At 41.3% G+C, this 20,933-nt stretch overlaps 1 protein-coding gene across 3 annotated transcripts in view; it reads right to left on the reverse strand.

The window, feature by feature from the left end:
* The window catches only part of prkcab (protein kinase C, alpha, b), a 191,653-nt gene that overhangs the window by 31,772 nt on the left and 138,948 nt on the right, over positions 1 to 20,933 (reverse strand). For all 3 annotated transcript variants that reach the window (XM_041777820.1, XM_041777819.1, XM_041777821.1), the window contains 2 exons: positions 20,483 to 20,594; positions 15,843 to 15,971 (listed from right to left, as the gene is read on the reverse strand). In XM_041777820.1, the coding sequence (XP_041633754.1) occupies positions 15,843 to 15,971; positions 20,483 to 20,594 (241 nt within the window). The remainder of the gene's footprint in view (positions 1 to 15,842; positions 15,972 to 20,482; positions 20,595 to 20,933) is intronic.

Below are 20,933 nucleotides of genomic sequence, written 5' to 3' on the forward strand. Positions count from 1 at the left end.
GAATAAGGGAAGGAATTAAGGAAGGAAGGAAGGACAGCAGGACAGATGGAAGCATGAAAAGAAGGAAGGAAGGGAAGGAGGAAGAAAGGACAGGAGGACAGATGAAAGTATGGAAAGAAGAAAGGCAGGAAGGATGGAAGGAAGGAAGGAAGGAAAGAAGGACAAAGGAAGGGAGGATGACAGCAGGGAGGAAGGAAATATAGAAGGAAGGAAACAATGAAGGAAAGAAGAAGGCACAGATGGCAGGAAGGAAGAAATTAAGGAAGGTACGATAAACAAAGGAAAGAAGGACGAAGGAAGGAAGGAGGACTGCAGGAAAGAAGGCTAGACGGAAGGAAACAATGAAGGAAGGAAAGAAGAGGGAATGACAGGGAGGCAGGAAGGTTGTAAGGAAGGAGGGATGGCAGGAAGGAAGGAAGGAGGAAGAAAGAAAGGAAGAAACTAAGGCCAGAAGGAAGGAATGAAGGAAAAAAGGATGGTTTGACTGACAGATGGATGGATGGATAGATGTATGGATGTATGTATGTATGGATGGATGGATGTATGTATGGATGTATGTATGGATTGATGGATGGATGGATGGATGGATGATGGATGGATGGATGGATGGATGGATGGATGGCTGGATGGATGGATGGATGGATGATGGATGGATGATGGATGGATGATGGATGGATGGATGGATGGATGATGGATGGATGGATGGATGGATGGATGGATTGATGGATGGATGATGGATGGATGGATGGATGGATGGATGGATGGATGATGGATGGATGGATGGATGATGGATGGATGGATGGATGGATGATGGATGGATGGATGGATGGCTGGCTGGGTGGATCGATGGATGGATGGATGGATGGATGGCTGGCTGGGTGGATGGATGGATGGATGGATGGATGATGGATGGATGGATGGATGGATGGATGGATGGATGGATGATGTATGGAATGGATGGCTGGTTGGATGGATGGATGGATTTAGTCTGCTTACATGCTTATAACAGCTACTGCAGAGACAAACATATTCTCACACTCTTGTTGTGAAACCACACCAACTTGATCATAACACCAGAGAGCGTCAGAGCAAACAGTAGACATTAAAGTCTGCTCAACATCCCTCTTCATAAAAAAAAGCAACATGGCAGAAAGAACAACCTGTTTGAAAAGGCAGAGCAAAGGGAGTGCTGTAACATAGCAACAGGAGAGGAGGGGCTGACGGAGCATGTCACCTTCACCATGGCGACAACATCTACGCACTGTAAGTGGCCAATTGGCCGACTCCACCACTGGCCCACTTACAGCATCATGTGGACACAAACATATATCAGCCATCAAGAAAGAAAGAAAGAAAGAAGGACAAAGAAGGATGCAGGTACAAAGGCTTTATCATCTGGCTAAAGTGCATCACAGTCTGAGAGTAAGTACTTCCAACAGGAAAACATGGACAACAAAAGAGAGCACAGCTTCAGCTGCTGTATAAAGTGCAGCTCACAGGGTTTACTGTGACAGCACAGGGCGAGTGAAGTTAATGCAAGTGGTGCACAGATAGTGGGGCTGACTGACCAAATTTTAGTCTTCTTACGTGAACTGATCGATTTGAATTTGTTTTTACAAAGTTGGGAAAACATGTCCTGCAAAAAATATTCCCAGCTTTATTCTTGTAGGTTATTAACCCTCTGAGCCCATAAGCTATTTTTTTTTTAACAATTTATCTCTCCTGGACTTACTGTCTTAAAAAGCTTATAAAAAACAGTCAGTGCAACAGTTGATAGCATTAGCCATTAGCATCAGAAACAATCAAAAAGAGCGCAAAGATGGCCTAGCAGCCTAAAGCGCTACCCATGTATGCGGGTTCAAATGTGGCCGTTAACCACATGTCTCTCTCCCATTTCTGGCTCTATCCACTGTCCTCCTCTATCAAATAAAGGCATGGAAAGCCCAAAAATAAATCTTAAAAAAAACAAAACAAAAATTAATTGAAATGGATACAAAGTTGTTCAATATCAGAATTACTGGCATGGTTTACTTCTTTAAAGACACCAGAAAGTTCCAGGCTTGCTAGAAAAGCTTCTGTAGGCAATTCAAAGGCATGGATAGCGTCATTAGAATGGCACCATGGCAGGCTTCTAGAGGAGAAAATGAGGAGGCTACAATTTATGGTTCAAACATTCTACAACTAAATAACCAAGGTTTTTTCTTATTGTATATGACAATCTTGGTCTTAGAGGGCTAATCCAAGACTGGTACCAGATTGGTCTGAGTACCAGCCAGTGTTAATTTTGGCAGTTATTTTTGATTTTAGTCGTAGTCTTGAGATGAAATGTTTTTTATTTTTTGTCAAATTTTAGTCATTCTACTCTTTATTAGTTTTCGTCTTGTTTTAGTCGACAAAATCTCACAAACATTTTCATCTAGTTTTAGTCTATAAAAAGTCCTCACAGTTTAGTCTTAACTTTTAGTCCAAGCATTTATTTTCTTGCCTAAATCTGGTACCAAATCATGGTAGTGTGTTCTCTGCACCCTGCTAAACCTGGGGTTCCTGCTTTCTACAGCTGAGAGGTAGAATAGATACAGAGGCATTGTTTCTGACGGATTTACCCACAGTGGAGAAATATCACAGATTTTATAAGTCCAACAGAAACGAAATTACATTGTTGCCTTGTTTTAGTCATTCTGACAAAAACTAAACTTACTTTTTGTCAGTTTTAGTCATCACAGATCTAGTTTTGTTAGTCTTAGTCTAGCTGTCATGGAAAAAAAAGGCTGTCAACAAACATTTTTAGTCATAGTTTTAGTGACGAAATTCACACTGGTACCAGCAGATACACAGATCCCCACATATCAGAGCTCAAAAGGTTGGATCGGTACATCACTAGATAGAAGAAAGAAAGAAAGAAAGAAAGAAAGAAAGAAAGAAAGAAAGAAAGAAAGATGATACTGATTCTGTGATCATTACCCTCTCTCTCTCTGTCTCTCTCTCTCTCTCTCTCTGCATATTTAAATGTAATCAGACGACTTGCAGAAAAAGGCTCAATCTGTACGTTTCAGGGAGTCCGTGTGAACTTTCACACAAAGACGTGCATGCTGAGATTCTTCATTAAAACAGTGGTAATGAATGTGTACTATGGAGCATCAATATTCCAGTGGTTGAATGCAAACACAAGCGTGACTGTGTGACGCTATCTAAAGCCACTGCAGTCTCTGGGAGAATTATCAGATTTGTTCCTCCTTGTTTGATTTTACAGCATGTTCCCAAGCAGTAAGAAATACTTCAAAAATCCATTGAGGGAAATTTAGGACACGATTTAAAGAATTAAGAAAATAAAAAACTAACAGGCAGTTTGTTCTTATACCAAAGAGTGCTGAGATCTTTGATGATGCTACTTATAATAAAGGATATTTTTAACATAAGTAGAAATGCAAAAGTTCTGCACATCCACTTTTTGAGTATCTACATTGTATGTTTTGTTGCTCTGATGGGCCTTCAATAAAAAGAGAGGAAGAACCCTTGTCAAGAACCCCAGCTCCAATCAGCTTTCAATATTTTTAAAATGTTCTGCCCTTCCCAAACAACATAGATGAGCTGTGTCCATAAAGGATGTGCAGGGGAAGATCCAGGAGCGTGATCCCTGTATGTTTTTTTTTTAGCTTATCAGGCAGTTAAATGCACTATCCTAGCATTTTTATTCAAACCAAATTCCAAAAAAATGTTGGGGCACTGTGTAACAAGTAAATAAGAAAAAAATGCAATGATTTCCAAACATCATAAACCCAACAACATGTCAGACAACTGAGACATTTTACCATTTTAGAAAATATTAGTTCATTTTGAATTTGCTGGAAGCAATACATTTCAAAAGAGCAGGGACAGAGCCATGTTTACCACTGTGGGGCATCCCCTCTGGGAAGACAGAAGACCAGTTGCTGGAGTTTAGGGGGAGGAACGTTGTCCCATTCTTGTCTGATGTAGGATTCTAGCTGCTCAAAAGTCTTGGATCTTCTTTGCTAGGTTTTCATTTTATGATCTCCAAATATTCTCTATTGGTGAAGAAAACAGCGGGACAGCAGTGCAGTTCATCACCCGGACTCTTTGACTGTGAAGCCATGCTGTTGCGATGGATGCGGTGCGTGGTTTTGCTGAAGAGACATTACCCCCCAACACACACTCCACCTGTGGTTCAAAGTCAAAAAATAACTCCACGGTTCCTGCAGCTAGCTTAATGTTTTGTGAAAAGGGTAGCTGTCTGTGAGAGTTACTCTAATGAACACAACACTCTAAATGCTTCTGAAGGGAGAAAACAAGCCAAAAATGTTGATTTCTAAGTGAAAAAAAAAAAAAATCTAAGAGAAAAGTCAGAAAATAGTTGTTCTAAAAAAAAAAAAAGTCACACTATAAAGGCACAATCAGAACAATATCAGAGAGGTTAGCAGTTACAAGAAGACTAAAATAAAATCATTGCAAAACTCAGTTTTTATGCTCTTCCCCGTTTGTGCAGCAGAGGGCAGCGTAGGCACAGGTCAGACGCTCTAACTCTGTTAATCAACATGTTATTTAAACCTCATAGTCCACATCCACCCTGTCTTTGTCTCTCTCTCTCTGTCTCATGGTCACCCACAGGCTCACGCACACAACAAAACAAGTCACACAAAGTTACAAACACACTGTACACAAAGACCCTCGATGAAGCACGAGGAGCCGAATGGAAATCTCAGCATCCCACATTGTAAACTAAATCCTCCCCTCTGCTGGCTGCTGCTGCAGCATCACTCGCTCCCATGGCAACGCTGGCGCCAAACAACGCCAAAGCAACTTCAGCAAGGCTGTAAACACAATAATGAGGAACACACACCCGTGCACAGATGCACACACACATGCAGAGGCCAGGCGGCGATGGACACACCTCCCTGTGCACATTAATTGAATTGTGCACATGTGCAGTCCCTCTCTATTACACACGCACACACACAATACAACATCATCATCATCAACAGTGATCAAGGACCTTCTCTGCTGTCTGTTGTTGCTTAGATACAACATGAGCCATTTCCTTATGTATCCTCCCCTCCCCTCATCTCACTCCTTATAAAGGTAGTTACCAAGAAAATTAGGAAAAAGTGAGTTTCATTGTCTTAATCATTTGTTTTTCTGTATTAAAATGGGATAAAAAATAGATATATACTATAATATAAACTTTAACTGAATAAAAGAAACTAGGCTGCCTGTTTCATTGTACAAACATGCATAAAAGAAGCAGGTCTGCGCTCTGCTGCTGCCTTTAACCAAAGCTTCACTGTCTGAGGCATGGAGAAAACACAAAAGGAGAGTGAAATGATAAATCAGAGGTAAAATATGAAGCATGTGCTGAAATGTCTCAATTTATTAAAAATGTCAACCTATGTTAAGTCTTTATACTACTTCAATTCCAAAAAGTTGTGACACTCTGGAAAATATAGATAAAAGAAGAGTGTAATGAATTTCAAATCCAAAAGAATTTGAAGTTTTGATTCGTCTGACCACAGAACAGTTTTCCATTTTACCTCAGTCCACTCTAAATGACCCAGAGAAGACGGCTGCATTTCAGGATTGTGTTCACTTTTGGCTCCTTCTTTGCATGATATAGCTTTAGCTTGCACAGTCCACATTTTGAATTTGATGGCAGTAACATATCTCAAAAAAAGTTGGGACAGGGCACTAAAAAGCTGGAAAAGTCTGTGGTGCTCATGAAAAACATCTGGAGGAACATTGTGCAATTAATTAGGTTAACTGGCAACAGGTCAGCAGCATGACTGGGTATAAGAGCATTTTAGCACAGCAGAGTCTCTTAGTAAAGATGGGAAGAGGTTTACTAATCTGTAAAGAACTTTGTCTTAAAAACTGTGGAGCAGTTTCAGAAAAATGTTAGTCAATGAAAAGCTGCACTGACTTTAAATATCCCACCATTTATGGGACAAAATGTGATAAAAAAATCAGAGAATCTGGAGAAATCCATGCACAGGAGACAAGGCTGAAGGTCAGTATTGGATGCTTGTGATCTTTAGTCCCTCAGACATTAAAAACAGGCAGGATTCTGTACTGGAAATCCCTGCATGGGCTCAGGCATGCTTCCAGAAATTACAGTCTGTCAAGACAGTTGACCATGCCATCCACAAATGAAAGCTAAAGCCGGATCATGCAAAGAAAAAGCCATATATGAACATAATCCAGAAATGCTGCTGTTTTCCCTGGGACAAAGCTCATTTGAAATGGACTGAGGCAAAATGGAAAACTGTTCTGTGGCCAGATTAATCAAAATTAGGAGTCTGATCTCAGCTTTCTTGTGTCATTGCCACTTGCATAGTATTGAATAGAAATCTGCACTGCCACCATATATTTTTCCACAGTTTTATCATTTTAAATTTACTTTACAACTCCACAAACACTGTTCATGTGACTCTTATAATAGGGAAGCAAGTTGTTTAATTCCATTTTGAGTTTAATCTGGAAGGTAAAAAAGAGTCCTGAAAAGCCAGGCACTTGGAATATTTGCCTGGACTATCACTAATTAATCCAACACCAGTTAAACTGGCACACCGGCTCTCCTGTGAGTGTGTTGGCACTGATACCTAATGCTAGAAGTAAACATTGGCAAGCCTCAGTAATAATACTATATCATTACAGCAGAGTGCAGTAGTTTAAACTCTAACAAAACACTTTTCCAGTCACTAGAACAAGGAACTTCCACTTAAGGGGGGGGGGGAATTTACATCCTGTGCATACAAGAGCAAAAAGCTTTTAATAGGTCAAAGATATTGAGGGACATGTTAAAATCTATTCTACAAAACAGCTGTTTGTTGTGTCACATTTTAGAAAAAATACCACTAAAGTGCAGAGTAAGCTGAAAAAGAGATGGAATAAATACAGTCAGACATTCCTTCTGATTTTTTTCATGGTACTCTTTTAGAGATAAAATTACCTCCTGAATCTGAGCTGAAAGTCTGCTTGATAAAATATATGTGACAGCTAAAATAAAAAAATAAAAAACATGTCATATGGTTCCCGGGGTGGGTGCGTGCCTGGCTGTGGTCGGCCAGCAGTGTAATCTTCCGAAAAAGGGCTTTGAAATTCAAATGTGCTGTTGCATAACAATGCCATGTGCAACCAATGAACGCCTGGTAATCTGGGGGGAAAGCTGCACGGCCAAATGGGAGCTGGATGGATCCCTGCAGTGCACTGCCAGGGATCTGAATTCAGACATCACACACAGAGACAGAGGAGGGAGCAGAGAGAAATGCAAAAATGACCTTAAAATTTCTATTTCTGGTTTGGGTCGTTTTAAGGAATTAACTCAAGAAAAGAGGACGCTTCAGGAGGAGGTGATACTGTTGGATGAGACATGAATGATGCTCTTTGTGAATGCCACCCACACTCCTTTAAAACAAATCTCATTGAGCACACAGTCCTCCTTTTTACTGCCTGATAAAAGGTTTAAGTGAATTATTGAATGGCTTGAAGGATAATGAGATCTGTTAGGATGACAGTCAAGAGAAAAACGTATGTACAGTAACATGTCATTAAGTATTGATCTGCTACAATGAGCAGTTAAATCAATAAAGTGTCAACATTTAAATAAAAGTGGCCTTTTGTTTTGATGAGAGACTGGTTATTTTAATTTGACTTAAAATCAAAACAGTTATTATCTGTTGTCTTTTATATTTATTTTAGAGCCTTGCAGACTAATCTGACAAATCTCTTGAAAATGGAGCATGATATCATGAATCAATCAATGTCATTAAAAATGAACACAAATGCCAAAGCTTTAAAAAGCCCTCTTTTTGATAAAGTGTGTAGGAAAGGAAAGAAACCATGCAGCCAAACTTCTGCACATTGCCAAATTTCACAATAGCTTTAGCTATGTTTTGGCAGTGAAACTTTGCCAATGTTTTTGTGCAATTTTAGCTCATTAAAACCAAGAAACTACAAAATCTAGAGCTTTCAGTAGTGTGACTTCATAGAGGCCTGGAGGGCAAAAAGAGCTTAGAACATCTGCAGCCATGCCAACCCCCCATATTGGTTTACCATAGGACTAAACTGGGTATTGTGTGGTGCCCAGTTGTGCAATATAATCTAGACCCATCTCAGTCCCAGTTTAGATTTCTATGTAGGTACTACATGGGGACTACATTGAAATGCAAAATGGGTCAGATGTGGGATTGTCCACAGGTTTCATAACGCCACCATACCAACTACCCATACAGGTTTCAAACGGTATCCCAATGGATGTTGGGTGTGGCCCATTTGGGCAAATAAACAAGGCCCCTCCCAGTCTCAGCTGAAAGTTCAATGTGGGCAATACATTGGGTATCACGGGATTGCAATATAGGCTCCATGTGGGATTGTCTTCTGGTTCCCTAATAACCCCATAACAGCCACCCAAATTGGGATTCCAAAGGGTGTTGGGTGAGGCCCAAATCGACAAAATAAACAAGACCCATCAATGTCCCAGCTAAAAGTTTTATGTGGGTACTATATAGGGCTTACATAAGATTGCAATGTGGGTCAGATGTGGGACTGTCCACTGGTGTCATAACAGATCCATGCCAACTACCCATACAGGTTTCAAATGGTATTTCAATTGATGTTGGATGTGGCCCAATAAGGCAAAATAAACAAGGGCCCTCCTGGTCCCATTTGAAAGTTCTATGTGGGTAATACTTTAGGATGACATGGAATTGCAATATAGAATTTATGTGGATTATCTTCTGGTTCAATAATGGCCCCAAAACAGGAACCCAAATGGGATTCCAAAAGGATGTTGGGTGAGGCCCAAATTGACAAAACAAACGAGGCCCATCCCAGTCCCAGATGAAAGTTCTATTTGGGTACTATTGGGGGACAACATAGGATTGCAAAATAGGTTGGATGTGGGATTGTCCATGGGTTCCATAATGGACCTATGCCAACTATCCATATGGGTTTCAAACGGTTTTCCAATGGATGTTAGGTGTGGCCCATTTGGGCAAAATAACCAAGGCCCATCTAGGTCCCAGTTGAAAGCTCTATGTGGGTATTACATTAGGACAACAGGGGATTGCAAAATGGGCTCTATAGAGGACTGTCTTCAGGGTCCATATTGGCCCCTAAAAGCTACCCAAATGGGATCTTGGGTGTTGGGTAATGCCCAAATCAAAAAAATAAACAAAACCCATCAATGTCCCATCTGAAAGTTTTATGTTAGTATAATAGGGATGACATAGGGTTGCAAAATAGATCTGATGTTGGATTGTCCATGGGTTCCAAAATGGACCGATGCCAACTATCAGTATGGGTTTCAAACTGGATAACAATGGGTGTTGGATGGCCCATCCTGGTCAAACCTCAAAGTCCCATATGGGTACTAGTACATTGGAATGCAAAATGAGTTTGATGAGGAATTGTCTGTGGGTACCATAATGGCCCCATGCCAGCAACCCTTTAGAGTTTCCACAGGACAATCCTGGATGTTGGATGGGGCCCAATTTGGAAAAATACACAAGACCTAACTGGGTCTCAGCTGAAAGTTCTATGTGGACACTACATGGGTTACAAAATGTGCATTTGAGTAGGCTCATCATCCTGTATAGCAACATCACCTGAAAAATTTGGTTTTCATTCACCCGTGTCTTTCCTACACCGCTTATCCCATTTGGGGTTGAGGGAGTCTGAAGCCTATCCCAGCTGTCATTGGGCAAGAAGTGAGGTACACACTGGACTGATTTCTGGTCAAATGCAGAGCTGACATATAGAGACAAACAATCAGGCACCCTCTCCCACCTATGGCATGTTTTTGGTCTGTGGGAGAAAGCCAGAGTACTCGGACAGAACCCATGCATGCAAGGGGAGAACATGCAAGCTCTGCACAGAAACGCCATGATTTGAACCTTCTTGCTGTGAGGCAGCAGCCCTAACCCCTGTGCTGCTGTGCAGCCCAAGTGTGTAAAATGCATGTGTAAATATAATGTCTCAATATTCTAGAAAATGGGGTTACAGCTGTGGTCAACGATAGCATTTGAGGACCTCATCTTGGGCTTAGAAAAACACTGATCAATGCTTATTATGATGTGAAATCTAATGAACCAAACAACAGAGAAATGGCTGTGAAAATGATCATCAAATTAATTGATTGATGGCTGCAGCCTGAGTAAATCACAGCTTTCCTCCCACCAACACCACACAGCACAAGTAATCCTCATATTTGTCAAAAGCCTTTAAAAACCCTGATATTTATTCATACCACAGGCCTGATGGTGCTGTGAGTTGTGTCAGTGGAGGGAAAAATGTATTCTCGTTCAACCGCAGGCAAACATGTCATGTTAGGAAATCTCACCCTGAGTAAACCGCCGTGTATGCACTCACTTTGTTCCCATCCTCGGATGCCCTGTGAGCGCATGTGTGAGCAGCTAGGCGGGTCATGAAGGGACGCTTGCATGTTTACCTTTCCTTACATCTGCAGAATAAATATCCGCTCATGCCCATGGGTTATTTATGTCACATTAGCTTAAAGATGTCAATGCGGAGAGAAGAATGAGGGAGGAAATTGGTGGGAAAAAAGGGACAGAGAGGAGGGCAAAACATGAGAACAAAAGGCAACAGGATTAAAAGACAGAAGATAGAGGAGGGTGGAGGTAAAGGTCAAGTCGAGTGAGGTTTCTGCTGGTTGTAAAAGAGAAGATGATAGAATTAAAGGTAGCTGTGTATGTTTTAATAAGGAAGACAAAGGTGGAGGAAAAAACAGATTGGACGATGCTTAGCAGGGAAAAACGCATGACGAGAGAGAGGGATGACATGCTGAGGTCTCAGAGGAACAGGTGAAAGAGATAACAGGAAATGTCAATATCAGTAAAGGAATGGAGGGACAGAGGGGGAGAAGATGGGAGGAGGGGGGTTACAGAGAGAGAAAGGGCCCAGGAGATGTGTCTCTTTTCTTCGCTGGATGGATTTAATCAAGTTTACATCTGTGCGGTGAACCACAGAGGCTCGCCACTTGTCTGCAGGAGCCAGAGAACAAGCTGAGGCTTCACTGCTCAGACGGCTGTTGTTAGGGAAGAAAAAAATCCATATAAACTAACAAAACCCAGCAGAACATACATTTATTCTGCCTCCTGTTGTCTTCTCATCGCCTTTTCTCTTTCTACTGCCAATCATAGGCTCTGCTTCTGTTTCATCGTGTCAACAAATCTTATATTATTTAACTTCTGCCTCTGATTCCTTTTATATATAACCTCCAAACTCATTTATGCACCTCACAAACCAGAGGAAGGCAGTGCAGTGTTCAGTTTTGAGTTTCTGCCTTCCCTGGTCCCAAAAAACTTTGGAAATAAAGGATCTTAAACCTAAAATTATTTAAAGAAAATAAACAGATTTAACTCCAATTTAACTCAGGGTAATAGCACGCTTCATGTGGTTGCCTGCCAAATTGAATAGGGAACTGCAACTTTAATTCCAAAAAAGTTGTGATTCACATACATTTCTGCCATAAATATAGCACAAAAACATTATATTTGTTTTTCAAAACTTAAAAAAAATTTTGATTGATATATACACACATTCTGGACTTCATACCTGTAACATGTTCCAAAAAGGTTGGGACTGGAACATGTCCACCAATGTGTGACATTTTAAGGACTGAAGACTCTAATTTTCTCCACGTCTTGCTCCATGTGCAACTTAAGTTGCTCCACAATGCAGAATGCATCATGTATTTTCAATAGGAGACACGTCTGGCTGCATGCAGGCTAGCCTATACCCTCACTCTTTTTTTAATGTACACCAATCATCTTATCAAAATCCTGTAAATCTATTACATCATTACCTCTGCCAAGGAGGTTATGTGATTGACAGGGTTAGTTAGTTAGTTAGTTAGTTTGTTTGTTTGTTAGCAACATAACTCAAAAAGTCATGGATGGATTTTCATGTAATTTTCAGGAAATGTCAGAAATGGCATAAGGAAGAACTGATCAGATTTTGGGAGTGATCTGGATCACCGTCTGGATAACAAGAGGATGTACATATTTGAACCTTAATATTGATCCTTTTTTCATATTTGATGATGAATTCCTGTACATTGGAGGCAAAGTCAACTGGAGTCAAATCCTCACTTTGCAAGCACTTGGCCAATAAAGCTGATTCTGCTTTATTCCCAGTCTCTTCTTGTTCCTGTTCCAACTTTTCTGGAACATTTTGAAGGCATCAAATTGAAAATCTTTCTATATTAAAGAACAGCAAATTAAATATTAAATCTTTCTGCCGCATTAAACTCAATATAAGTTGCACAGATTTGCAAAATCAAGTGATCTGTTTCTGGTCATATTTTACACGATGTTCCAACTTTCTTGGAGTTGATTTTCATGCAAGGATGCAGACCAATTAAAAACAGCCGATCACGCATCAGTTGACCTATCACTAAGCCTCGTCCTCCAACAGCATGAGCCAATCACATTTCTCACAGCTTTGCAATGCATTCGCCTCCTAAACCTCTGCAGAAGATTTGATTTTCCTGCATTTCGATGTAAACGTATGCATACAGTTATAACTTAGAAAAACACTGTGCCCTCAGGGTAAAGGCAACACTGAGATAAGGTATCCTGGAAGGCTAGAGAAAGAAGAGTATTTTACTCTGTTACCTGAATCTAACCTTCCTTTTCCTAGACACAGCAAAGTGTCACATCTGGATTAAATTATGTGGCAGACCGCTCAGTCAGGTTGACATGAAGATCAACAAGGATGTCTATACTTGGGCTAAGTAGCTCAAAACAGAACATTTGAGCAATGGTGTGGCGTGCAAATCAAGACAGACATACAACGTAATGTTAACAAATTTTGTTGCACAATCAGAAGAATATATAACCTCATCTTGCAGCAAACTTTGCATCATATTCAGACAATTAGATCAGTGAGCAAAAGGTTGAAGTTAAAGCCAACTAAAAGCCACTAAGGTTAACTTGGGAAGCATGTTTAGGGCTCTCAGGCAGTTGGACTTATTGGTAAATCATTTTTAAATCCGTCTATGAGCGAGTCTGTGCATGCAAAGATAAAGCACTGCAGAAAAAGAAGTACTTATCTCCGCAAGTACAATGATTTGCTGCTTTTGTCTGATTTTTGGGGCTCTTAACACTCAAAAAGTGAGTTTGAAAATCCCCCTGTATCCTGTAAAACTGTGATTTGTTTGACAAACTGACACATTGATTAGTGGTAAAAAGACTCAACAGATGAAGGGAAAATAAACACAGTCACGTTTGAAAATGACAGACAGAGCAGCTGCATGCTGAAGGGAAAACAAACAGAGAGATCCAGTTTGTGCTGAACTAAATATGAGATTACATATGCCAGCAGCAGGTGCAGCAGATCGCACCGCCGTACAAGTGTGAAGCAATACTTTCATAAATGCTGGAACATTTCGCTGTTAGTAGGAATAAAAATCAAAGCGCAACCAGATGAGAGAGATCAAACGAGCGTTACGGCCGTCTCCCTGCTTGAATCTGAGCCAGTTCGGTTTCAGTTTTGTCCGTTCGGCCTGATCTGAGAAGACTGGGGTAACCATGTCAACGAGACCGGAGCTGTCATCGCTGTTATTGTTCTGCCTCGTTTCCTCATCCTTGCTGATGGCGGCCGTCACATCACACACAAATTGGAGGACATGAAAAGGATGTGTAACTGGAAGTGTTTCCAGCAGATAAAAACTCCATCAGCAGGAAAAAGAGACAAAGAATTGGAGTTTTGTGTACAGTTGGGGAAATAAAAAGGCTGATTAACTCAATGTGAGCAAACTGACAGGAAGTATAAGAGGTCCAACTTCATCCATTTCCGCTTTCTTTCGTCTCCTAGACCACAAACAAACAAACAAACATATAGTTTTGAAAGCAATATATTTCCAGTCAATCTCATCCGTCACCCTGCATCAAGAGGTTATCTCCGTCTGATCCCCACTGAGCTACAAATGCTTTATTGGCCTCTGTGCTCATATTCCCTCACTGCCGCCGCCGCCGGCTCACTGTGACAGAGAGAGAGGGAGCGGTTGTGGAAGTGACGCAGCAGTCATTTCTCCCTCTGCCACAGGCGCTTTAACAGCAGCATGTCGCTCACTCCAGGTGCTGCTCTTGGCTGACAGGATAATTTGGAAGTGTCTAAAGCACACAGGCTGGTTATGAAGGCAGTTAATTTTTAATGCTGATGCACAACAAGCTGTTTTTAGACTTCTCAGGAGGGCTTCTGCTACCTGTAAAGCTGTCATAGATTTAGTTTGTTTTCCTGTTACATCTGCAGAAAAAGCAGGCCTTCCATCATTTAAAGCCTCTGGGAACTTGGCTCGAAATGAAATAATTCAAATGCGATATCAAAATTTGATGAGTCATTAAGCATCCATGAAAATTAGAGTGGAAATAAGCATTTATACCTATGAGAAAATCTTGCTAAAAATAGCCTTTTTGGGAGTGTAGACCAGGGGTTCCCATGTTTTTCAGCCTGAGAACCAAACTTCCAAAAATACATAATTTACTGACACAGCATCTTCATAAAAAATCACCACTGACTGTTTTATTTCATTTAATTATCTGACAGCAGAATTTTAATTTTATTACTTATTTCGGGACTGTTTTTATCATTTTTATTGGCTGTTTTTCATTAGTGGATAAGCCTGTGTACTGTTTAAACTTTATCTAAAAAAAGCTGAAAGAAAATCAAATTACAATTACATTAAAAGCACGAAATGTTGAGTAAACTTTGTCATACATTGTTGGAAAGAGAAAAATTTCAGGATTCAGACAAAGGCCAGCAGTAAGGGCTCACTGATGCATAGACACACAGAGACAGAAACTAGTCCCTTACAGGAAAAAGTCAAACTCACGATGTGTGCTTCCTGCCTTCTCCATCAAACAGTAGTCCAAAATCACAAAGAACCCTGGTAATCCTTGTATCAGATAAATGGTCAAACAAACAGAAATAACAACTCTTACACCTCATTTGTCTGTGGAGCAATTTCAGAAAAATGTTCATCATTGTAAACTTGCAACGACTTTGAATATCCCACTATCTACAGTACATAACATCAAAAGATTCAGAGAATCTGGTGAATTATATTGGATGCTTGTGATCTCCAGTCCCTCACTGCCTCAAAAATGGCATGGTTATGTTCTGGAAATCACTGCATGGCCCCAGGAACACTTCCAGAAATCATTGTCTGTCAACACAGTTCACCGTGCCAAAAGCACCCCATACCATCAGCATACCCTGATGGTATGGGGTTGCATTAGTGTCTATGGCGTGGGCAGCTTACACATCTGGACACTATCAATGCTGAGAGGCATTTAAATATTTTAGGGCAACATGTGCTCTCATCCACACAACAGCTCTTTCAGGGAAGGCCTTGACTATTATAGCATAAAAATGTTAAATCACATACCACCATCCATCACAACAGCATGGCTTCACAGTAGAAGAGTCCATGTGCTGGACTGGCCTGGACCTTTCACCAATAGAAAACTGCTGAGCAGCAAGAATCCTACATTAGACACTAATGTGATAACATTGCTCTCCTAAAACTCCAGCAACTGGTCTCCTCACTTCCCAGACGTTTACAGACTGTTGCTAAAAGTGCATTTTAAGGAAAATCCCTGTGTTATATTTGGGTCATTACAGTAGTTGATAGACAGGCTGAAGTGCTGTGAGCAGGGCTGCTCCAGGTGAAAATGTTTGTCTGATCCTGGAGCTCTCCGAGCAAAACTGATGACGCATATGCAAGAAATCTTTTGCATGATTCTGCTGTAAAGATTCTCTATCATACCTGGAAACCCACACTCTTACAACACCCTGAGAGTAACACCTACCTGTGACGTGTAGTCTGTCCATGTTGACCTCGATCTTCAGGAAGAGGCGACCCCGACGCTCCGTGTGGTCCGTCCCACATAGGCTCGGCACGTTGACCACACACTGCTTGTGCACGTTCATGTCACAGGCTGGAGAGACACAAACGCAGAAAAACAGTGTGTTCAGTTCATTAAAAACACACCAATTTCTGCAATATGTGTGTTTTTTGCAACCTGGAAGGCTACAGTGACTAGCAGCTAAAACAGAAGGCTTAACAGAAGAGGTTTGACTGCATTTAAGTCAAAAATAAACACAATAGTGGGTTTTATTTTACACTTAAGTCCAAAATGTCACTTTAGCAGTTTCTCTTTGGGACAATTTCCCACAAACTTCTCATACAGAAACACTGCCTACCTGGTTTCTGGTCTTATAGTATTTAGAGTGACCCACAAACAGATGCACGCGATGGTCCTAACCAAGCGTGTCAAAAGATTTGCTCAGACTTGATTTAGTACAAAATGTTTACTTAGATGAATAAAATCTAAACTGCTTCTCTCAAAGGTGTAGAGACTCACTTAGCATCAATAAATAAAACTATGATTAATTTAGAATAATGACTGAGAGCAGATAAATGTTCCATCCAGTGGAAAAACTGGGTTGCATATTTTAGGAAATGTGCTGAATTATGGCAGAAAGGACAGCAGAGTAATGTGTAAACGTAAGCATAGATGCGAGTGAACTTAGAGTAGAATATACAACAGAATAAAATAGAACAGAATAAAATAGAACAGAATAAAATAGAACAGAATAGAGCCATTTAGAGGTCAATGGAGGCTGCAAAGTAGCACAGGGATTAGCACTGTTGCCTCATAGCAAGATTCCTTGTTCAGACAGGGACTTTCTCTTTGCATGTTCTCCACATGCTTGCGTATGTTCTCTTCTCATAGTCTGGCTACCTCCAACAGTCCAAAAACATGCTTATTAGGTTAACTGGTGGCTCTAAATTGCCTGTAAATGTGAGTGTGAGAATGCCTGGTTGCTTGTTTCAGTATTTCTGCCCTGTGATCGATTGACAAGACCTCTCACCCAGTGACAGCTGGGAAAGGCTCTAGCCCCCAATAACCCTATACAGGAAGAGGGGCGTAGAAAACGGACTGATGAATACACAGTGCCGTGAAAAAGTATTTGCCCTCTTTCTGATTCCTGATTTTTTGCATATTTATCACACTTAAATGTTTTGGATCATCAAACCCCAAACCCATTTTAATATCTCACAAAGACAACCCAAGTAAATAGAAAATGCAGTTTCTAAATGATGATTGTATTTATTAAGGGGGGCAAACCTATCGGGCCCTATGTGGAAAAAGTAATTGCTTCCTTAACCTAATAACTGGTTGTGCCAACCTTGGGAGCAATAACTGAAATCAAGGGTTTGTGATAACTGGTGATGAGTCTTTCACATCACTGTGGAGCAATTTTGGCCCACTCTTCTTAGAAGAATTGTTTTAACTCAACCATATTGGAGAGTTTTTGAGCACGAACTGCCTGTTTAAGGTCACACCACAGCATCTCAACTGGATTTAAGTTCGCATTTTGACTTGGCCACTCCAAAACATTCATTTTATTATTTTTGAGCCGTTCAGAAGTGGACTTGCTGGTATATTTCGGGTCATTGTCCTGCTGTGTAACCCAGGAGCACTTAAGCTTGAGGGCACGAACTGATGGCCAGATGTTGGCCTTCAGGATTTTCTGGTAGACAGCAGAATTCATTGTTCCATCAATCATAGCAAGTGGTCCAGGTCCTGAAGCAGCAAAGCAGCCCCAGACCATCACAGTGCCACCACCATGTTTGACTGTTGGCATGATGTTCTTTTAATGTCCCCCATCACCCTGAACTGCTGCTTGTTTCCTTGTTTGGCTTGATTAGTCTATTCAATAGAAATGACACAGTGCTCACAGAGTAAACCACCCTTTTTGTTTCACTGATGAATTTCACACAGAAAATATGGTAAAAGTGCTCTTCCTGGGCCACAGATGGCCCCATGTACATGGGCTGCCTGGGTTCAAGTCTAGCCAGTGGCTCTTCCCCTGCATGCCATTCATTATTCTCTCATCCCTGTTTCTGACTTTCCTATCTCTTCAATTAAGGCAAAAAAGCCCCCAAATAAACCTTGAATAAAAAAGGCCCCCCCTGGTTAATACCGCAAGCTTGTTATAAAGTATTCTGGATTGCTAGCAGTTGATTTCACTTGTTTTCTCTTGGATAGAAACTTTCACTGCTCGGTCCCTCTGCCATAGTAAATCTAATGAAGCATGGCCTAGGATGGTATGCTAAAAACAGGCCACCGGGCTGCTAAATCACCACAGATGATGTCAGGTTGTTTTGGTTCTGAGCAGGCTGCACTGAAAATAATGTTCTGCCCACTGGAGCATCAGAACAGAAATGTATGGTGTTTCTGAGCCTTTAGGATTATTAACTGTGACATTTCAAACAGTGGCTAGTTGTGACCCCATAACAACAACGACATACACAGTGCCTATGTAAAGTATTCACCCTAACCCTTAGGTGTTTAACACCTTTATCGATTTTATAAATCAATAATGGCCAAAATAATATGGCTTTTTTGACAAAAAAACCCTGTCTACTGTCAAGGGGAAACTAATTTCTACTTCAAATAATCTGCAGAAATATTCACCCTTTTAAGTCAGTATATAGTAGAGTCCCCTTTGCCTGCACTCACAGCACTGAGTCTGTGTGGATAGGTCTCAAGGCTTGCACATCTGGACTCTGCAATTTTACTCCATTCTTCTTTGCAAAACTGCTCAAGCTCTGTCAGGTTGCATGGCCGCGAACAGCCCTCTTCAAGTCCAGCCACAAATTCTCTATAGGATGGAGGTCTAACTGAACTCTGAGGGATGTCCAAGTGCCTTGGAAATTTTTTGCATCCATCCCCTGACTTAGACTTTTTTCTCCAAGTTGTCTGAAGTGTTCCTTTGTCTTCATGGTGTAATGGTAGCCAGGAATACTGAATACAGGCATCTTTACACTACAATCACTTGAGACACATTCACTGCACTCAGGAGTGTTTTTCAATGCCAGTTCAAAATGAAAAAGACCATAATGCACTGGAATATATCTAAATGTATGATTTCATTTTATTGTTGTCATAATTTTTAATCTTGACAATTATTTGCAAGGCATTCTGGGAGATTTCTCATGACACTTGGTCTTGAGCATGCCTCTGGAAAGTCTTCATTTGAAAGGCCATGCAGTGGCAGAACTTCTAACTACCCCCTCATTAAAACAAGAATCACGACACCCCAGCCTGAGTCGTGTGAGAAACATAGGGGTAAGGCTAAGTGGTAGCGGTAAGAGGTGAGTTAGGATTGAGCCAAAGTCTTATATTTCAGTCAGGAAAACTACTGTTGCATATTTAGTAGTGCTTTATTGCAAAATGGATTTACAGTTTTACTTGGCGGAGAAGACTCTGCTTAAAAGATGCACCGAATACAATAAAATTAGTTTAGAAGCAATTAACGTAGAGTAGCAAGAATCTGAATATGAGGGTGCAACAAACTGCATACTATAAAGGAGGTGGCTGGGGTGGAGGAGGTTACGTTTTTGTAGCAGCAGCATGGTGCATCAGCATTAATGCAAGCAGGAATTACTGAAAAGGACGTCATATTTAAATACACTGCTGTTAAGAGAGAAAGTGCTGTGATTGGCTGTGGGAGCTGGGAGGTGATAATAGGGATCAGCTGGCCGTCAGCTGATCATGGCTGGACGCGTGACTACCATGTCCTGCATGAACTAACGTTAAGCTTCATTTTCTTGAATTATTGGTAGTTTACTCTTTTCTTTCTCTGTCCTTGTCTCACCCTCACAAAGTCAAAAAAATGAGACATCAGAGATCATTAGAGAGGGGAAAGGAGCACATTTGTTCCCTGTCATTTCCTCCTTCGTCCCTTACTGACCCCCTAACTCTCTCACTGACATCCTCGTCTGTGTGTTTTGCCCGTCTTCTCCTTACTTTCTGTCCTCCTTTTTCCCACCATCTATCTTCCCTCTCCTTTCCTCCCCTCCACTGTGGTGAGCCTGTCAGGCTGACGAGCTAGGAGGAGACGAGGAGAGACAAGGAACGGGGGGAAGCAGCTCTTAATGATGGTGGGCTCCCCGCATCAATTTGTTCTGGTGGGCTCCTATTACCATCTGCGATGAGGCTGCCACCACGGACCCACAGATGCATGGACAGAGAAAGAGGAGGAAGGAGAGAGGGAAGGTGGGTGATAGATGGAAAGAGACATGGACAGGAGAAGATTGAGGGACAGGGGATGAAAAGCTGAAACAGTGGTGAAAGATACATGGGAGTTAGGAGAGAGAATATGGAAGCACAAATAGAAGAAAAGGGAGGAAAACAAGGGTTGGAATGAGTACAGGATGGGGTCAGACATGCAAAGGAAGAAAGGAAGAGTGTGGGTGGAAAGAATGGGAGCAAAGGGAGGGCTAACAGGGTGGGATGAGGGTGAGATTCTGCAAATGTGGCTGCGTGTACAGTACCAGTCTATTCCCATCTGTTCTCATTAGAGCCGGCTCTACTAACACAAAATATTTGACACAGGTGCACACTCACACGCATGCAGGCAGGATGTGTGTACTCACTGTCACATTTCATCCCCTGGTGGATGAGGCCGTACAGCAGCGAGCCACAGTGATCGCAGAAGGTGGGACTGCCGTAAGAGTGGATCTTGAACTTGTGTTTGCTTCTGGGGTCCTGGACAACGAGAAGACAGAGACAGACATTGTGGTTATTAAATATCGATTACCTGGTGGTGGGGTTTATTTCACCAAAGAAAACCCTCTATAGTAGAAAAAGATATTTAAAAAAAAAAATCAAGACTCATCTTCCCAGTATGCTTTCCCACAGATCACTCTCCTCTCTGATAGGAGGAGATCAGAGGAGACGCTGAAAGGGGTCCACAGGTAATAAAAGCCAATGCCCCTCTGTTCCACTGCTATTCAAGCAGCAGACCATCTGCCTTCCACTGTTGCTCTGTTCCAAACTTTGTCTTAAGTTTTAGCAGTCAGCAATCAGCTGGTCGAGAATGAAGAG

The sequence above is a fragment of the Cheilinus undulatus genome, linkage group 21 (assembly GCF_018320785.1).
Source record: "Cheilinus undulatus linkage group 21, ASM1832078v1, whole genome shotgun sequence".
In the NCBI taxonomy this organism is placed as follows: Eukaryota; Metazoa; Chordata; class Actinopteri; order Labriformes; family Labridae; genus Cheilinus; species Cheilinus undulatus.